At 37.1% G+C, this 16,335-nt stretch overlaps 1 protein-coding gene across 1 annotated transcript in view; it reads left to right on the top strand.

Annotated features, from left to right (window-relative positions):
* The window catches only part of GCSAML (germinal center associated signaling and motility like), a 56,893-nt gene extending 41,144 nt beyond the window's left edge, over positions 1–15,749 (top strand). Inside the window, exons 4-5 of the mRNA XM_070374203.1 lie at positions 8,152–8,180; positions 9,147–15,749. Of these exons, the coding sequence (XP_070230304.1) occupies positions 8,152–8,180; positions 9,147–9,380 (263 nt within the window). The 3' untranslated portion in view covers positions 9,381–15,749. The remainder of the gene's footprint in view (positions 1–8,151; positions 8,181–9,146) is intronic.
* Positions 15,750–16,335: the final 586 nt, after the last annotated feature.

Consider the following 16,335-nt stretch of genomic DNA (forward strand, 5'->3'; position numbering starts at 1 on the left):
TTAATTTCCCCTTTCACACATGTTAGCATTTGCCTTACATATTGTGGTGCTCCTATGTTGGGTGAATATATATTTATAATTGTTGTATTTTCTTCTTGGAATGATCCTTTGGTCATTATGCAGTGTCCTTCTTTGTCTCTTTTTATGGCCTTTATTTCAAAGTCTATTTTATCTGATATGAGTATTGCTACTCCTACTTTCTTTTGGTCTCCATTTGCATGAAATATCTTTTTCCAGTCTTTCACTTTCAGTCTGTGTGTCCTTTGTTTTGAGGTGGGTCTCTTGTAGACAGAATATATAGGGGTCTTGTTTTTGTATCCATTCAGCCAGTCTTTGTCTTTTGGTTGGGGCAGTTAACCCATTTACATTTTTAAATTATTGATAAATATGTTCCCATTGCCATTTACTTTGTTGTTTTGGGTCCGAGTTTATACACCTTTTCTGTGTTTCCTGTCTAGAGAAGATCCTTTAGCATTTGTTGAACAGCTGGTTTCAGTTCAGTTCAGTTTAGTCGCTCAGTCGTGTCTGACTCTTTGAGACCCCATGCAGCACGCCAGGCCTCCCTGTCCACCACCAATTCCCGGAGTTCACTCAGACTCAGGTCCATTGAGTCAGTGATGCCATCCAGCCTTCTCATCCTCTGTTGTCCCCTTCTCCTCCTACCCCCAATCCCTCCCAGCATCAGAGTCTTTTCCAATGAGTCAACTCTTCACATGAGGTGGCCAAAGTACTGGAGTTTCAGCTTTAGTATCATTCCTTCCAAAGAAATCCCAGGGCTGATCTCCTTCAAAATGGACTGGTTGGATCTCCCTGCAGTCCAAGGGACTCTCAAGAGTCTTCTCCAACACCACAGTTCAAAAGCATCAACTCTTTGGTGCTCTGCTTTCTTCACAGTCCAACTCTCACATTTATACATGACCACTGGAAAAACCATAGCCTTGACTAGATGGACCTTTGTTGGCAAAGTAATGTCTTTGCTTTTCAATATGGTATCTAGGTTGGACATAACTTTCCTTCCAAGGAGTAAGCGTCTTTTAATTTCATGGCTGCAGTCACCATCTGCAGTGATTTTGGAGCCCCCCAAAATAAAGTCTGACACTGTTTCCCCTGTTTCCCTATCTATTTCCCATGAAGTGATGGGACCAGATGCCATGATCTTTATTTTCTGAATGTTGAGCTTTAAGCCAACTTTTTCACTCTACTCTTTCAATTTCATCAAGAGGCTCTTTAGTTTCTCTTCATTTTCTGTCATAAGGGTGGTGTCATCTGCATATCTGAGGTTTCTGATATTTCTCCCAGCGATCTTGATTCCAACTTGTGCTTCTTCCTGTCCATTATTTCTCATCATGTATTCTGCATAGAAGTTAAATAAGCAGGGAGACAATATACAGCCTTGACATACTCCTTTTCCTATTTAGAACCAGTCTGTAGTTCCATGTCCAGTTCTAACTGTTGCTTCCTGACCTGCATATAGGTTTCTCAAGAGGCAGGTCAGGTGGTCTGGTATTCCCATCTCTTGAAGAATTTTCCACAGTTTATTGTGATCCACACAGTCAAAGGCTTTGGCTTAGTCAATAAAGCAGAAATAGATGTTTTTCTGAACTCTCTTGCTTTTTCCATGATCCAGTGGATATTGGCAATTTGATCTCTGGTTCCTCTGCCTTTTCTAAAACCAGCTTGAACATCTGGAAGTTTATGGTTCATGTATTGCTGAAGCCTGGCTTGGAGAATTTTGAGCATTACTTTACTAGCGTGTGAGATGAGTGCAATTGTGTGGTAGTTTGAGCATTCTTTGGCATTGTCTTTCTTTGGGATTGGAATGAAAACTAACCTTTTCCAGTCCTGGGGCCAGTGATGAGTTTTCCAAATTTGCTAGCATATTAAGTGCATCACTTTCACAGCATCATCTTTCAGATTTGAAATAGCTCAACTGGAATTCCATCACCTCCACTAGCTTTGTTCGTAGTGATGCTTTCTAAGGCCCACTTGACTTCACATTCCAGGATGTCTGGCTCTAGGTGAGTGATCACAGCATCGTGATTATCTGGGTTGTGAAGATATTTTTTGTACAGTTCTTCTGTGTATCCCTGCCATGTCTTCTTAAAATCTACTGCTTCTGTTAGGTTCATACTATTTCTGTCCTCCAAGTCTATGCCCCAACCAGTAATGCTGAAGAAGCTGAAGTTGAACGGTTCTAAGAAGACCTACAAGACCTTTTAGTACTAACACCCAAAAAAGATGTCCTTTTCTTTATAGGGGACTGGAATGCAAAAGTAGGAAGTCAAGAAACACCTGGTAACAGGCAAATTTGGACTTGGAATATGGAATGAAGCAGGGCAAAGACTAATAGAGTTTTGCCAAGAAAATGCACTTGGCATAGCATTTGGTCATAGTTTGGTCATAGCAAACACCCTCTTCCAACAACACAAGAGAAGACTCTACACATGGACATCACCAGATGGTCAACACTGAAATCAGATTGATTATATTCTTTGCAGCCAAAGGGGAAGCTCTATACAGTCAACAAAAACAAGACTGGGAGCTGACTGTGGCTCAGATCATGAACTGCTTATTGCCAAATTCAGACTTGAATTGAAGAAAGTAGGGAAAAACACTAGACCATTGAGGTATGACCTAAATCAAATCCCTTATGATTATACAGTGGAAGTGAGAAATAGATTTAAGGGACTAGATCTGATAGATAGAGTGCTTGATGAACTATTGACGGAGGTTTGTGACATTGTACAGGAGACAGGGATCGAGATGATACCCATGGAAAAAGAAATGCAAGAAAGCAAAATGGCTGTCTGAGGAGGCCTTACAAATACCTGTGAAAAGAAGAGAAGTGAAAAGCAAAGGAGAAAAGGAAAGATATAAGCATCTGAATGCAGAGTTCCAAAGAATAGAAAGAAGAGATACGAAAGCCTTCTTCAGTGACCAATGCAAAGAAATAGAGGAAAACAACAGAATGGGAAAGACTAGAGATGTCTTCAAGAAAATTAGAGATACCAAGGGAACATTTCATGCAAATATGGGCTCGATAAAGGACAGAAATGATATGGACCTAACAGAGCTGATTTGGTGGTGCTGAATTCTCTCGGCTTTTGCTTGTCTGTAAAGCTTTTGCTTTCTCCTTCAGATCTGAATGAGATCCTTGCTGGGTATAGTAATCTGGGTTGTACGTTTTTCTTTTTCATCACTTTAAGTATGTCCTATCATTTCCTTCTGGCTTGAAGAGTTTCTGTTGAAAGATCAGCTGGTATCCTTATGGGAATCCCCTTGTGTGTTATTTGTTGTTTTTCCCTTGCTGCTTTTAATATTTGTTCTTTGTGTTTGATCTTTTTAAATTTGATTAATATGTGTCTTGGGGTGTTTCACCTTGGGTTTATCCTGTTTGGAACTCTCTGGGTTTCTTGGTTTGGGGTGACTATTTCCTTCCCCATTTTAGGGGAATTTTCAACTATTATCCCCTTAAGTATTTTCTCATGGCCTTTCTTTTTTGTCTTCTTCTTCTGGGACTCCTATTTTTAGAATGTTGGGGCGTTTGACATTGTCCCAGAGGTCTCTGAGGTTGTCTCATTTCTTTTAATTCTTTTTTCTTTTTTCCTCTCTGCTTCGTTTATTTCCACCATTCTATCTTCAACCTCACTTACCCTAACTTCTGCCTCTGTTATTCTACTGTTGGTTCCCTCCAGAGTGTTTTTGATTTCATTTATTGCATTATTCATTATTGATTGACTCTTTTTCATTTCTTCTAGGTCCTTGTTAAACATTTTTTGCGTCTTCTCAATCCTTGTCTCCAGGCTATTTATCTGTAACTCCATTTTATTTTTAAGATTTTGGATCATTTTTAGTATCATTATTCTGAATTCTTTTTCAGGTAGACTCCCTATCTCCTCCTCTTTTGTTTGGTTTGGTGGGCATTTATCATGTTCCTTTATCTGCTGAGTATTTTTCTGCCTTTTCATCTTGTTTAGATTGCTGTGTTTGGGGTGGCCTTTCTGTATTTTGGCAGTTTGTGCTTCCTCTTAATATAGAGGTTCCTCCCTGTGGGTTGGGTTGGATGAGTGGCTTGTTATGGTTTCCTGGTTAGGGAAGCTTGTGTCAGTGTTTTGGTGGGTGGAGCTGGATTTATACTCTCTGGAGTGCAATGAAGTGTTCAGTAATGAGTTTTGAGATGTCAGTGGGTTTGGTGTGACTTTGGGCAGCCTGTATATTAAGGCTCAGGGCTATATTCCTGTGTTCCTGGAGAATTTGTGTGGTATGTCTTGCTCTGGAACTTGTTCGCTCTTGGGTAGAGCTTGGTTTCAGTGTGGATATGGAGGCTTTTGGATGACCTCTTTATTTATTAATGTTCCCTTGAGTCAGGGGTTCTCTGTTGTTCTCAGGTTTTGGATTTAAGCCTCCTGCCTCTGGTTTTCACTCTTATTCTTACAGTAGCCTTAGGACTTCTCCATCCATATGGCACAAATGATAAAACATCTAGGTTAATGGAGAAAAGATTCTCCACAATGAGGGACACCCAGAAACGTTAGCTGAGTTACATGGAGAAGAGAAGAGGGAGGAAGGAGATAAAGGTGACCACGAGGAGAAGAGGGGGAATCAAAAGGGAGAGAGCAATCTAGCCAGTAATGAAATCCCTATGTGCTCTCCACAGCCTGAAACACCCAGAGAGGTTCATGGAGTTACAAAGAGAAGAAAAGAGAGAGGAAAGAGATAGAGGTGACCCTGAGAAGAAGAGGGGGGTCAAAAGGAGAGAGACAGATCTAACCAGTAATCAGATCCCTAAGTGTTCTCCACAGCCTAGAATACCCAAAGAGATTCATAGAGTTGGGTAGAGAAGTGAAGGGGGAGGGAGGAGACAGAGGTGACCTAGGGGAGAAAAAGGAGAGTCAAAAAGGGGAGAGGGCAATCAAGCCAGTAATCACACTCCTAAGTAAAAATGGGTACTAAAGATTGGATTCTTAAAGGTACAAAATTGATAACAAATACCAAAAAGCAAAGATTATAAATCTAGAGTAGACGTTAGACTCTCAAAAATACAATATTAAAGAAGCAAAACAAAATCACAAAAATTATTAAAAAATATATGAAGTTTGCTTTAAAAATAGGGTTTTTTGTTTTTGCAATAGTAGATTATAAAAATGAAAATTAAAGGAGTAAGAGGACTTAAAAAGAAAATAAAAAAATTTTTTTAAATAGTAAAATTGTAAGTCGGAATTTCTCTGGAGCTGTTGAGGGCAGTGTGGGGTCAGCTCGGTTTCAAATAGTTCCTTGTTCCAGCTTATACTTCTCAAGATCTATAGGCCCCTCCCAATGTAATCGGTGCTAACTACAGGGTTTTAATCTGTTGCACCTGTCACTTCCAAAGTTGTTCCCTCTGTTTATTTTGGCTTCTTCTGTTTGCAAGTCTCTTCAGTGTCTAATTTCCACCCTGACACAACGGGGTGAAGGTGGTCACTTATTTAGGCTCGTTTGTTCAGTCGTGGTGTGGGGAGAGAGTAACACTGCAAATGAATATCACTGGTGTGTGTGGGGAGTGCTTGCAGTGTTTTGGCCACACTGGGTTTGCCCCCGCGCACAGCGTGTGTGCTTTCACAGTCTACACTGCTCAGGCTCCAGGTTGCTCTGCAGGGGAACTGTCTAAAGCAGGCCCTGGGTTGAGTGCACTTCCCAGGTCTAAGCTGCTCAGGTTCAGTTTCTCGGGTACTCCACAAAGGTGCAGACTCGGTTGGGCCTGTGATTTGTGCCCTTCCCAGGTCTGAGCAGCTCAAATGACCAGGTGCTTGGCGAGCACACACTCCCCAGGTGTGGTGCGTCTTATCGCCTCCCCCGTCCCAGCCACTCAGTTTCCTGGGTGTGTAGTGGGAGTGCCATCTCAGGTGTGCCCTGTGTCTCTTCTGGGGAGCTGATCTCTGGCTGCAATCCTGATGGATGTCAACCATCCAGGATCCCAGGAAAACTTGGTTAGCAACTGGGAGCATGCTTGCAGCTTGATAGAGGATGCCATCTCTGGGGCCAAGATTGCCCCTTTCTGGCTCTGGCTGTTGCCCGCCTGCTTCTCTGCCTCCAGCGGGGGATGGGCTGGTCCACTGCTGGCTAGCTCTCCTCTGGTATTCAGTCAGTCCTTTGTTCTGTGAGCAGGCCGGCAGTGCCTAAGGCGGGAAAGTTTTCTCTCTCTCTCTCTCTCTCTCTGGGTATCCCTCAGTTTGAGTTGGTATCTCTCATTAGCTCCCTCATATTGCCCTCAGGGCATTTAAGCCTGGTCTTTACCCTAAACAATGCAGCATGTGCCTCCCTGTTCAGCCCCCACATGCTGGTGGTGAAAGCAAGCATCTGGGCTACTTTTCCAACGCAAGCATCTGGGCTACTTTTCCACTGGGAGTTGCCATTAGGCACGTAATCTGTGCGTTTTATTTATTTATTTTTCCACCTGGTTATGTTGCCCTCTGAGATTCCAAGATTCCCCACAGACCCGCTGGTGAGAGGGTTTCCTGGTGTTTGGAACTTCTCCTCTTTTACGACTCCCTCCCAGGACTGGTGTCCATCCCTAACTCTTTTGTCTCTCTTTTTATCTTTTATATTTTGTCCTACCTCCTTTCGAAGACAATGAGCTGCCTTTCTGGGTGTCTGGTGTCCTCTGCCAGTGTTCAGAAGTTGTTTTGTGGAATTTGCTCAGTGTTCAAATGTTCTTTTGATGAATTTGTGGGGGAGAATGTGGTCTCCTCGTCTTATCTCTCTTTCTTTTATAATCTGCTTTATGTCAAGGGTATGCTTGGATCTGATTTTTATCTTCAGTATGAATAAGAATGTATTCTTGGTAAGAGATACTGGCTGGTCTTCCTTTGCAAGATAAATTTCAGGGTTTTCAAAACGAAAGAGGAGTCCCACTCTCTAAGACCAGCGGGAACACCTCATGTGACACAATGATCTTTCTTGGAGTTTGGAATTCAGGTTAATTGCAGTCATCAGAAATTTTCTCAGATATTTCCATTCTGGTTCTAAGCCTCATATATATATTTTTCAATGTTCTAACTTCAAGTAAGAAGTCTATTCTGGATATGCATTTAGCTGAACTTTAGCACAATGATGGGCATGTTTCACATCTTTAACCTTAGAATAAATATGCTTGTTCTTAAATATGTTAACATTTTCAGCACCAAAAGCTGTAACCACTTCACTCACTGGTGTATGATGTTTTTCATGTCTTTCATACTTGTGCTTGGTTCTCCAAATTGTCACTAATGCTACCACTGAATTGTGCTCAAGCTACATAATTCCCTCAGCTTCTGATTATAAAACAATACTAATTTTAAAACATATTTGGTTAATTGATTTGTTACATACTGTGATATTTATAAAGATATATTATTATATGGATAAATATAATATTTCATATTTGAAATCAGTGCATTGAATGTGACTTTTCTGTGAAGAACAATGAGGTGTTAAAAGTTACTAGCATACTGTTGTTATATAGAATCTATTTAACATATTCTATGATTTTGCTCACAATCACTTTCAAGCCTATTAGGTTGTAGATTTAAGAATCATTCAATGTCCCTTTTACAAATTGAGACTTTACTATATTTAGTAGTCTAAATATAGTAACCTATAGTTCTAACATATTTATTAAAAATATTAGCAGTGAATCTTAGATTAACAAATGTGTAAATCAGTATTTATAGCTGTAATCAAATTGAATCTGTATTTAATTTGATATAGTTACTTTTGTTATGTCAGTACCTATCTCTATAATGACTATTCATCTTAAGAGTTGTATGATTTTCCTATGATAACTTTATAACATTTATATCTTAATTTTATAGCAATAATTATTTTTTATTTATACTTGCCATTCTGTATTGTCATAGCATATTTATGGACAAAATTTTATTATCCAGCTTCAAAATTTACATTTAGTCACCAACTTTGGTATGTATCATTTACACAGAAAGATAGTATTGTTGTTGCCCCAAAAGATGTGTCCTTCCTTAAGAACCTCAATAATAACATGGAATCATGACATGTTTAGACAGTGGACCTCTTTGAAGTTTCATCATTTTTTTCTACCCTTTCATTATCTCCTTACCCTCAATTTGTGATGTCCCAAAACTCTTAGATTGCTTTCTTTTTATTTTTACCCTCCAGGTAAAGGTGTTCCATCCACTTCTAATCAGGTAATACAATCATTGTTACATTTGTGTGATAAATGCAAAATATAGACAACTTCATATAAACCTACTTGTAGATCTTCCTTAACATGCAATTTCTGAATGGATTTATCAAAGACTTTCATAGTTTAAATATTATTCCTGGAAATTATAATGCAAAAATAGAAAGAAATAAAAAAATAAAAATATTTGAACAAATTTAGGTGATTAGTAAGTTTGTATTGTTTTCTCAAGTCTATCAAAGTCTAATATTTTAATTTTCAAAGCTACTATAACAAAAGTAAATCAAATTCACAACTACAATCTGACCACCATAAAACATATATTATTTTTTAGCTTTCCACATTCCCTTTTTAATCTTTATGTCCAGGACTTAGCTTTTATATTTATAAACATGGTAAATATCAATCAACATGATTGATGAATGAATGAAAAAATGAATGAAAAAACACTTTTTAATATTATATGAATGAATGAAAAAATGAATGAAAAAACACTTTTTAATATTATATCACAAACATTTTATTGATTTAATTAGTAGTATTTTAATTTTTCTTTCATGGTCCATACAATTGAAAATGTATTTAGATTCTCAATTACATTAATTAAATTTTATCCTATGAAGAATTGTTATGCAATTTGATTAATTACTTATAGATCTGTGATTCTGATTGTTGCATATATTATACCTCAGTATGTGTGACATAAAGTATACAACTACTTTTCTCTAGATGTTCAGGGAGATAACAGTGTCTTGTTATTCTCTTTTATTATTTGTAGTGAAATGAAAACAGAATTGGTGGCAGTTTGAAGCAAAGGATATGTTGCTAAAATGAAGTCTTTAAGACATCAGGGCTTGGAGAAAGGGCCTTGAATACCTGAGGTGCAAGATCATCATTAGACAAGAAAAAAGGAGTTCAAGTCTGATGATTGATTCTAGATCCTTGATTTCTTTTTTCTTTGTACTTGCAGGGATGTGAGAATGTCAGTGGTTGTGAAGAAGTATGTTACACTGTCATTAATCATAGGCCCTATCGGAGACCCTCCCTGAACTCCAACGATGATGGTTATGAGAACATCGCAAAGAGAGTGAGACCATTAAAAGAAAGGCCAGAAACAGAATATGCCCTTCTCAGGAGACCTTGCAGTATTACGTCTTCTTCCTGTGCAGCTGAGAATGATTACGAAATTGTGCTTCCTCACTAGAATACTCCTGCCTCATCATCTTCCAGTAATAAAGATGAGCAAATGGTGACCTCCAGGGGAGTCTTTCTCTTTCAGCAGTACATGAAATTTTATTTCTGGCCAGACTTTATAAATGATATTCTTTCACTGTACCACATTAAGAAACTGAAACATCTCGTCAATGTGGTTTGGGTAAAGCCACATAAATTGATATAATGATATAGAGTATTTGACCTCTTTTTGTTTGTAAAATTTGAGGATGTGGAAATTGTAGGGGGGATCCTCCCTAGAACAATAAACATCTATACATATGTGACTTAGAATATCCAACTCCAATTCTACATTCCAAATTTCAAAGGCCAGCATTCACAGTCCTAATTATCTATTTCATTTTTGAGGTGTAATCTACTCAATAAATTCTTAACATAATAAGACTAGTGACCAGAACCTTTGCTAACTGAATATTTACTTCAATTTTGCCTTTTCCGCATACTGGAGATTCTTGCATGTAAATTTGTGGTAGCAGTTTAAGAATTAACAGGTTTTGATATTGGCCTTTCTAAGAGGAAAAGCTGAGAGTGCAATTTTAAAAAAGGAATGAGGTTTAGTGGCCCAGTGTCTTTCTTTCTGATAGTAAATCAGATAAATTTGTTCAAAGTTAACTAAAAACTGAAAGCATACTTGTATTTACAGTTTTATTCACAATATACTAGTTAATTTAAATACTAGTTATTTTTAATGAAGAAGGAAGAATAGTGTGTGGTTTCAAAATTCAGGCAAATTGGTAAACAACCCATTTATTTTTACTTTCATTCTCAAGGAGAGTCTAAACAACTTGCCAACTTCCCATTGAGGACATAAAGGACATAATGGACAAAACATCAATAATTACTTTTTATATAGCTACAATATACTGACCTTTTAGATTACTGGCAAGGATAAATCAATAGATAGATGTCAGATAACTTTCTGTTTTGTTTTTCATATTTTTTCATTAAAATGACATATGCTGTAGGAAGGAATCTGGTTTCTAGTTATTAGTTTAATACTAGGCTTAATCTAAAATAATGTCTGTTATTCTTCTATGCACATTAATCTCTAACAAAATGTAAACCGAGACACTTCTCTACACTGGAGCTCCTTTACTGCCTCCTCTATAGCACTCTCTACCTGGAAGAGAGTGGGTAGACAGAGAAAATGGACAAATTAACAGAATGTAATAGGTCATGTCAAAATATAACTTACCTTATTTATTAGGAATGATCTCATATAACAGAAGATACAGATAATTACCATTTATTGAGCATTTGCTGGGTTCTAGTTGTGTAACTTATTGGTTTTACACAAATTTTGACTCTCTATTCTTGGTAAATTCTTGTGTTCCTTTGAAGTGATTTGAATGTGTGGAAGGAGAACTTAACAGAAATCTTATAATTCTGGAAAAGTGACCTTGTCAGAAATATGTAGAAATATTGTATAAATCAGTCAACTTTAGGAGGTGACAAAACTAATTTTTTATTGTAGAAATCAGTCAACTTTCAGAAATGACAAACTTGTTTTTTCTTGTAGAAATTAGTCAACTTTGGGAAACGACAAAATTGTTTTACCTTGTAGAAATCAGTCAACTTTATGAAATGACAAAATTATTTTTTCTCTGTATGCTTTTGTAGTTGTTTTTCACATGTAATAAATACTATATTCAAGATAATGACTCATTTTAATATACTTAATAATCTGGAATTATAGGAGAAGGGGCAGTCAATAGGTTAATGAATATTACTGTATAGTAAAAGAAATATAGAAATCTAAAAGCATAGATGTGACCTGGTTGTAAATCATACCCCATTTCTTGTGGAGATTCAGTATTGTTTTTAATGTATAAGCTGTCTTTCATTCAGCATAATGAATGTTTCACCTTGTATTAGTAGTTGACATTTTTATAAGTATACTACTGAATGAATAACTCATAATTTTTAATCTAATTATTTGCTGATGGGTATGTGAGGCATTTACAGTTTTGACATTATAAATAAAGCTGCTTTACATTTACTTGAGTACTCAGACATGTTGGTTTGCTAGGGTTGCCAATGTGTCACTGTCTAGGTAGCTTCAATAACAAAATTTTATTTTTTCACAATTCTGGAGGCTGCAAAGTTCAAGATCAAATTGTAAGCCAGGGGTTTTCTCTTTTCCCAGAAAATCTGTTTTATGCCTCTCTCCTAGTTTCTGATGGCTTATTGGTAATCTTTGGGATTTGAAGACTTATCAGTAAGACCTTTATGTCTCAAGAGTAGGATATAAGTTTTACTAAAATTCAGTGATTTTCTATGTTAGTGAAATATCCAGGCATCTAGTGGTATGGGGGATGTTGAGATATTATTTCTGAGGTAAATAATAAATTGTTGCATCTGGCTACTACTGTAAACAAAAAAGAGATCCAATGCCTGTGGAATTTTGAAGGCACAATATTTGTGGATTTTGCTAATAACATACTCTTTATTTGGATTTGCAGCTCTTGTCTGTTTATGGAGTGACCTGAAAAGTTGCTAGTTTTTAGTGGGGCCCAAGACAAGTGACAGTTCTGCATCAGGTCCAGGCTGCTCTCCAAGTGCTCTGCCACTTGGACCTTATGATTCAGCAGATCCAGTGGTGCTTGAAGTGTCAGTGGCACATAAGGAAATTGTCTGGAGCTTTGGAAGGTAAATCACAGGGAAAGCCCTTAAAATTTTGGATCCATCCTCCAAAGATCATTACTATCCTTTTGAGAAATAGCTCTGAGACTAAAGGTTTAATCATGGTCACCAAGTTGCCTTGCACATCATCAACTGTGTCATTTGACCAAGCCATAGAACTGGGCACACATGATAACATTCCATCATATATACCACTGGAAGTGGTATATATAACTTTGGGCCAAGCAGGCCCTGAAGGCACAAATAAGTTACATGAAGAAGTGGCCCAAATGCCCCTGGTTCCCATTCCTGCACTTTCTTTCTCCCAACCTGTACCTATTGCTCCATGAGGAGTTTTCCACAATCAGCTGACAGGAAGAAAGACTCATCTGGATTATAGACGGTTTTGTACTTACACAGGTATTACACCTAAAATGAAAAGCTCTTGCTCTACTGTTCCTTTCTGGAACATCCCTGAAGAACAGTGCTGAAGGGAAATTCTCCTCCCTGGGCAGAACTTTAAGAAGTGCACCTGGTAATTCACTTTTCTTGGCAGAAAAAATGGCAAGATGTGCAACTGTGTACAGATTCATTTGCTAGGGCCAGAGGCTTAGTGAATGGTCAGATATTTGGAAGGAACATGATTGGAAAATTGGTAAAGAGGTCTGGGAAAAAGATACGTGGTTAGATCTCTCTTAACATGTTAAAAATATGAAGATATTTGTGTCCTATGAGAATGCTCACCAAAGTGTGACCTTAGCAGAGAAAGATATTAATAATCAAATGGATGGGATAACTTGTCAGCCTGTAAATACCTGTCAGCCTGTTTCCCCAGACCTATCATTGCTCAGTGGGCTTATAAACAAACTGATCATAGTGGCAGGGATAAGCTTTATGTTTGGGCTCAGCAACATGAACTTACACTCACCAAGGACTACCTTGTTATGGTCACTGCTGATGGGCCAAGTGTCAGCAGGAGAGTCCAACTCTGAATCCCTGATGTAACACTATTCCTGTGGTGATCAGACAGGTACCTGGCTGTTGTTATTCAGTAGCTAAGTCCTGGTGGACTCTTTATGACCCCATGGACTACAGCATGCCAGGCTCCTCTGCTATTCACTATCTTCTGCTATTTATAAACTCTCACTATTTGAATTTGCTCAAATTCATGTTCAGTTGATTCAATGATGTTATCTGACCATCTCATCCTCTTTCACACCATTCTCTTTTTGCCTTCAGTCTTTCCCAACATCAAGGTGTTTTGTATCACTCCCATTAAGGAAGGGCATTATTTTTGTTTTTAATGAAATAGGCACTTTTTCTGGGTGAGGTTTTCAATCCTTGAATGCAATGCTTCTGCCAAATGCACCAGTAGTAGTACCAGCAGTGGAATGCCTTACCCACTGTTCTGTTACTCTTCTATAAGAGCATTGCTTCTGATCAATGAACTTACTACACAGAGAAAGAAGCATGGAAATGAGCCCATGATTACGAAAATCATTGATCTTACCGTGTTCTCCTTAAGCAGAGGGCTTGATACAGGAGAATGATATTTTGAAGACTCAATTATAGCACCAGTTCTTTGGCAATATGTTGCTTAGTTGAGGCCAGGTTGTCCTTGGCTGTGTACGCTCTCAATCAGTGGCCACTATGTGGTGCTGTTTCACAGGTCCAGCAATCAAAGGGTGAACACGGGAGGGCACCACCCACTATTACTTCTAGTGACACATTAGCCGAATTTTTGCTTTTAGTCCTCAGAAACTTATGCTCTGCTTGCCTAGAGATCTTACTTCCAAAAGAAGTATATAGACCAAGAGAAACAATAAGGAACCAGAAGTTAAGACTGCTACCTAGCCATTTTGGGCTCATACCACCTGATCAACAGACAAAAGGAAATTACTATCCTAGTTGGGGTAATTGATATGAACAACCAAAGGGAAATAAATTGGACTGGTCGTCTACAACAGTGATAAGGAAGAATATGTCTGGAATCGAGGGTATCCCTTAAGGTTCTCTTAATGCTACCATGTCGTATGACTGAGGTCAATGGAAAATTACAACAACCTAATTCAGGTAGGACTACTAATGTCCCTGACACTTCAGGAATGGCTTGGATCACCCCACAAGGTAAAAAACCCACAACTATCTGAGGTACTTGCTGACGGCACAGGAAATATGCAATGTGTAATGAAAGATGATAATTATCCAGCTACAACCATGTGACCAATTACAGAAATGAGGATTGTAATTGTTATGAGTATTTCTTTTATGTTGCTATGCATATGTTTGTGTTTATGAATTATATCATATATATAGTCCCCCCACATATATATATATATAAAACCTGTAAATGTATAATATATATACATTTTACATATTACATGTACATGTACTTTTTTTTTTATATTAAGCCAATGTCTTTAAATTTTTTCTCTCATTTTCTTATCATGAAACATAAAATGTATTGACTTTCCTTATACATACATACATACACACACATATATACATATACATTTTAACTTTATATCATAGTATTTAAGTTATAGAATATCAAACAGGAGAGTGAATCTCATCTAAGGATTTTGCATTCTTTTTTGGGGAGAAGATTAGTATACATTTGGGTATACAAAAGATAAGCAGAGGGGCTTCCCTGGTGCCTCAGTGGTAAAGAATCCACCTGCCAATGCAGGAGACATGGGCTCAACCCCCAGTCTAGGAAGATCCCACATGCTGTGGAGTTGCTTAATTTGTGTGGAGCAACTAAGCCTGTGCGCCACAACTATTGATCCTGTGCTCTAGAGCCCAGGAGCCACAACTCCTGAGCTCACATGCTACAACTCCTAAAGCCCACGCCCTAGAGCCTGTGCTCCTCAACAAGAGAAGTCTGCAATGAGAAACCTGCATACCACATCTAGAGAGTAGCTCTGCTCAGCACAGCTAAAGAAAAGCCCATGCAGCAACAAAGACCCAGCACAGCCAAAAGTAAATAAATAAAATTTTAGAAAAAGATAAGAAAAGGTAGAATTATGTTCTCTTTTCTTTTTTTAAAAACAAATTTCTGAATTTGTGTCATTCACAAATTATATTTCATCCTTTCTTCTATAAAGTAAACATTTAAGATCATAAATTTTAAAGTACTGTTTAAGCTTTATTCTACATATCTGAAAACACATTTCGACAACTGTTCAGTTTTTAATATTTTCTGTTTTTATTACAATTTATTTTGGACCATAAGTTATTTAAAAGCACATTCTCAATTTCTACTATCAGTTTTTTTCTTTTTTCTTTTTGTTAATACTTTCTAATTATTGTTGTTGGAGAAGGATGTCTGTATAATACTAGTTCTCTGAAATTTGTCAAAATTTGTTTCATGATACAGTAAGTGGAAAAGTTTTGAAACTATATCATAGTAAGCTAAAAAATAATGTAACTTTGGTTCCATTGTGTATATACCAATTAGATATAACCAGTTAATCATGTGGTTTAAATAGTCTATCTTCATTTTTTTCCCTTTAAATGTGATAATTATCGAGAAAAAAATGTATTGAAAATATCCTACTGTGGTGGTAAATTTGTCAGTTTCCTTTATTTCTATACCATATTTAGTTATATATTTTGAAAGATGTTATTAACTTCACACAAAGCTTAGAATCGGCACCTCTCCTTGTTATCCTCTTATATATCCTCTTTACTAAGCTTTATTTTTTCTAATGTTAATAAAGCCATATCAATTTTGTTTTGGTTATTATTTGCATGATTCAATTATCTTTTTCCATCCTTTTTCCTCTCAACTTTTCCATGTCCTTGTATGTTAGATGCCTCTTTTAAATAGCTTAGCTTATAGTTAACTATTGTTTTTCTAGTCCAGTCAGTCTTTGACACTTTCTTATTTATTTAAATTGAGATATAACATTGTATTAGATGTATATATAGTTAACATCCATCATCACTCATAAGTACACATTGTTTTCTCATAAGAACTGTTAAGATTTATTCTCTTAGCAACTTCTAAAGATACAGTACAGTATTGTTAACTATAGTCACCATGCTATTATTACATCCCCATACCTATTTGTCTTTTAACTGGAATTTTGTACGTTTTAAGCACTTTTACCCATTCCACCCTGTTATTTTTTTATTTGCAGATTTAGTACCATTTAAGAAGATGTGTATGGATGCCACATAAGCAAAGGGTGGACTACAACTTGTCTAGGCTGGTTAAACAACCATCTAGATGTTGTTGTGATTTTTTTTTTTTTAGATGTGATTATCATTTAAGTGGGTAAATTTTTAGTAAAGTACAT

Source organism: Bos mutus, chromosome 7 (assembly GCF_027580195.1).
Source record: "Bos mutus isolate GX-2022 chromosome 7, NWIPB_WYAK_1.1, whole genome shotgun sequence".
NCBI lineage: Eukaryota > Metazoa > Chordata > Mammalia > Artiodactyla > Bovidae > Bos > Bos mutus.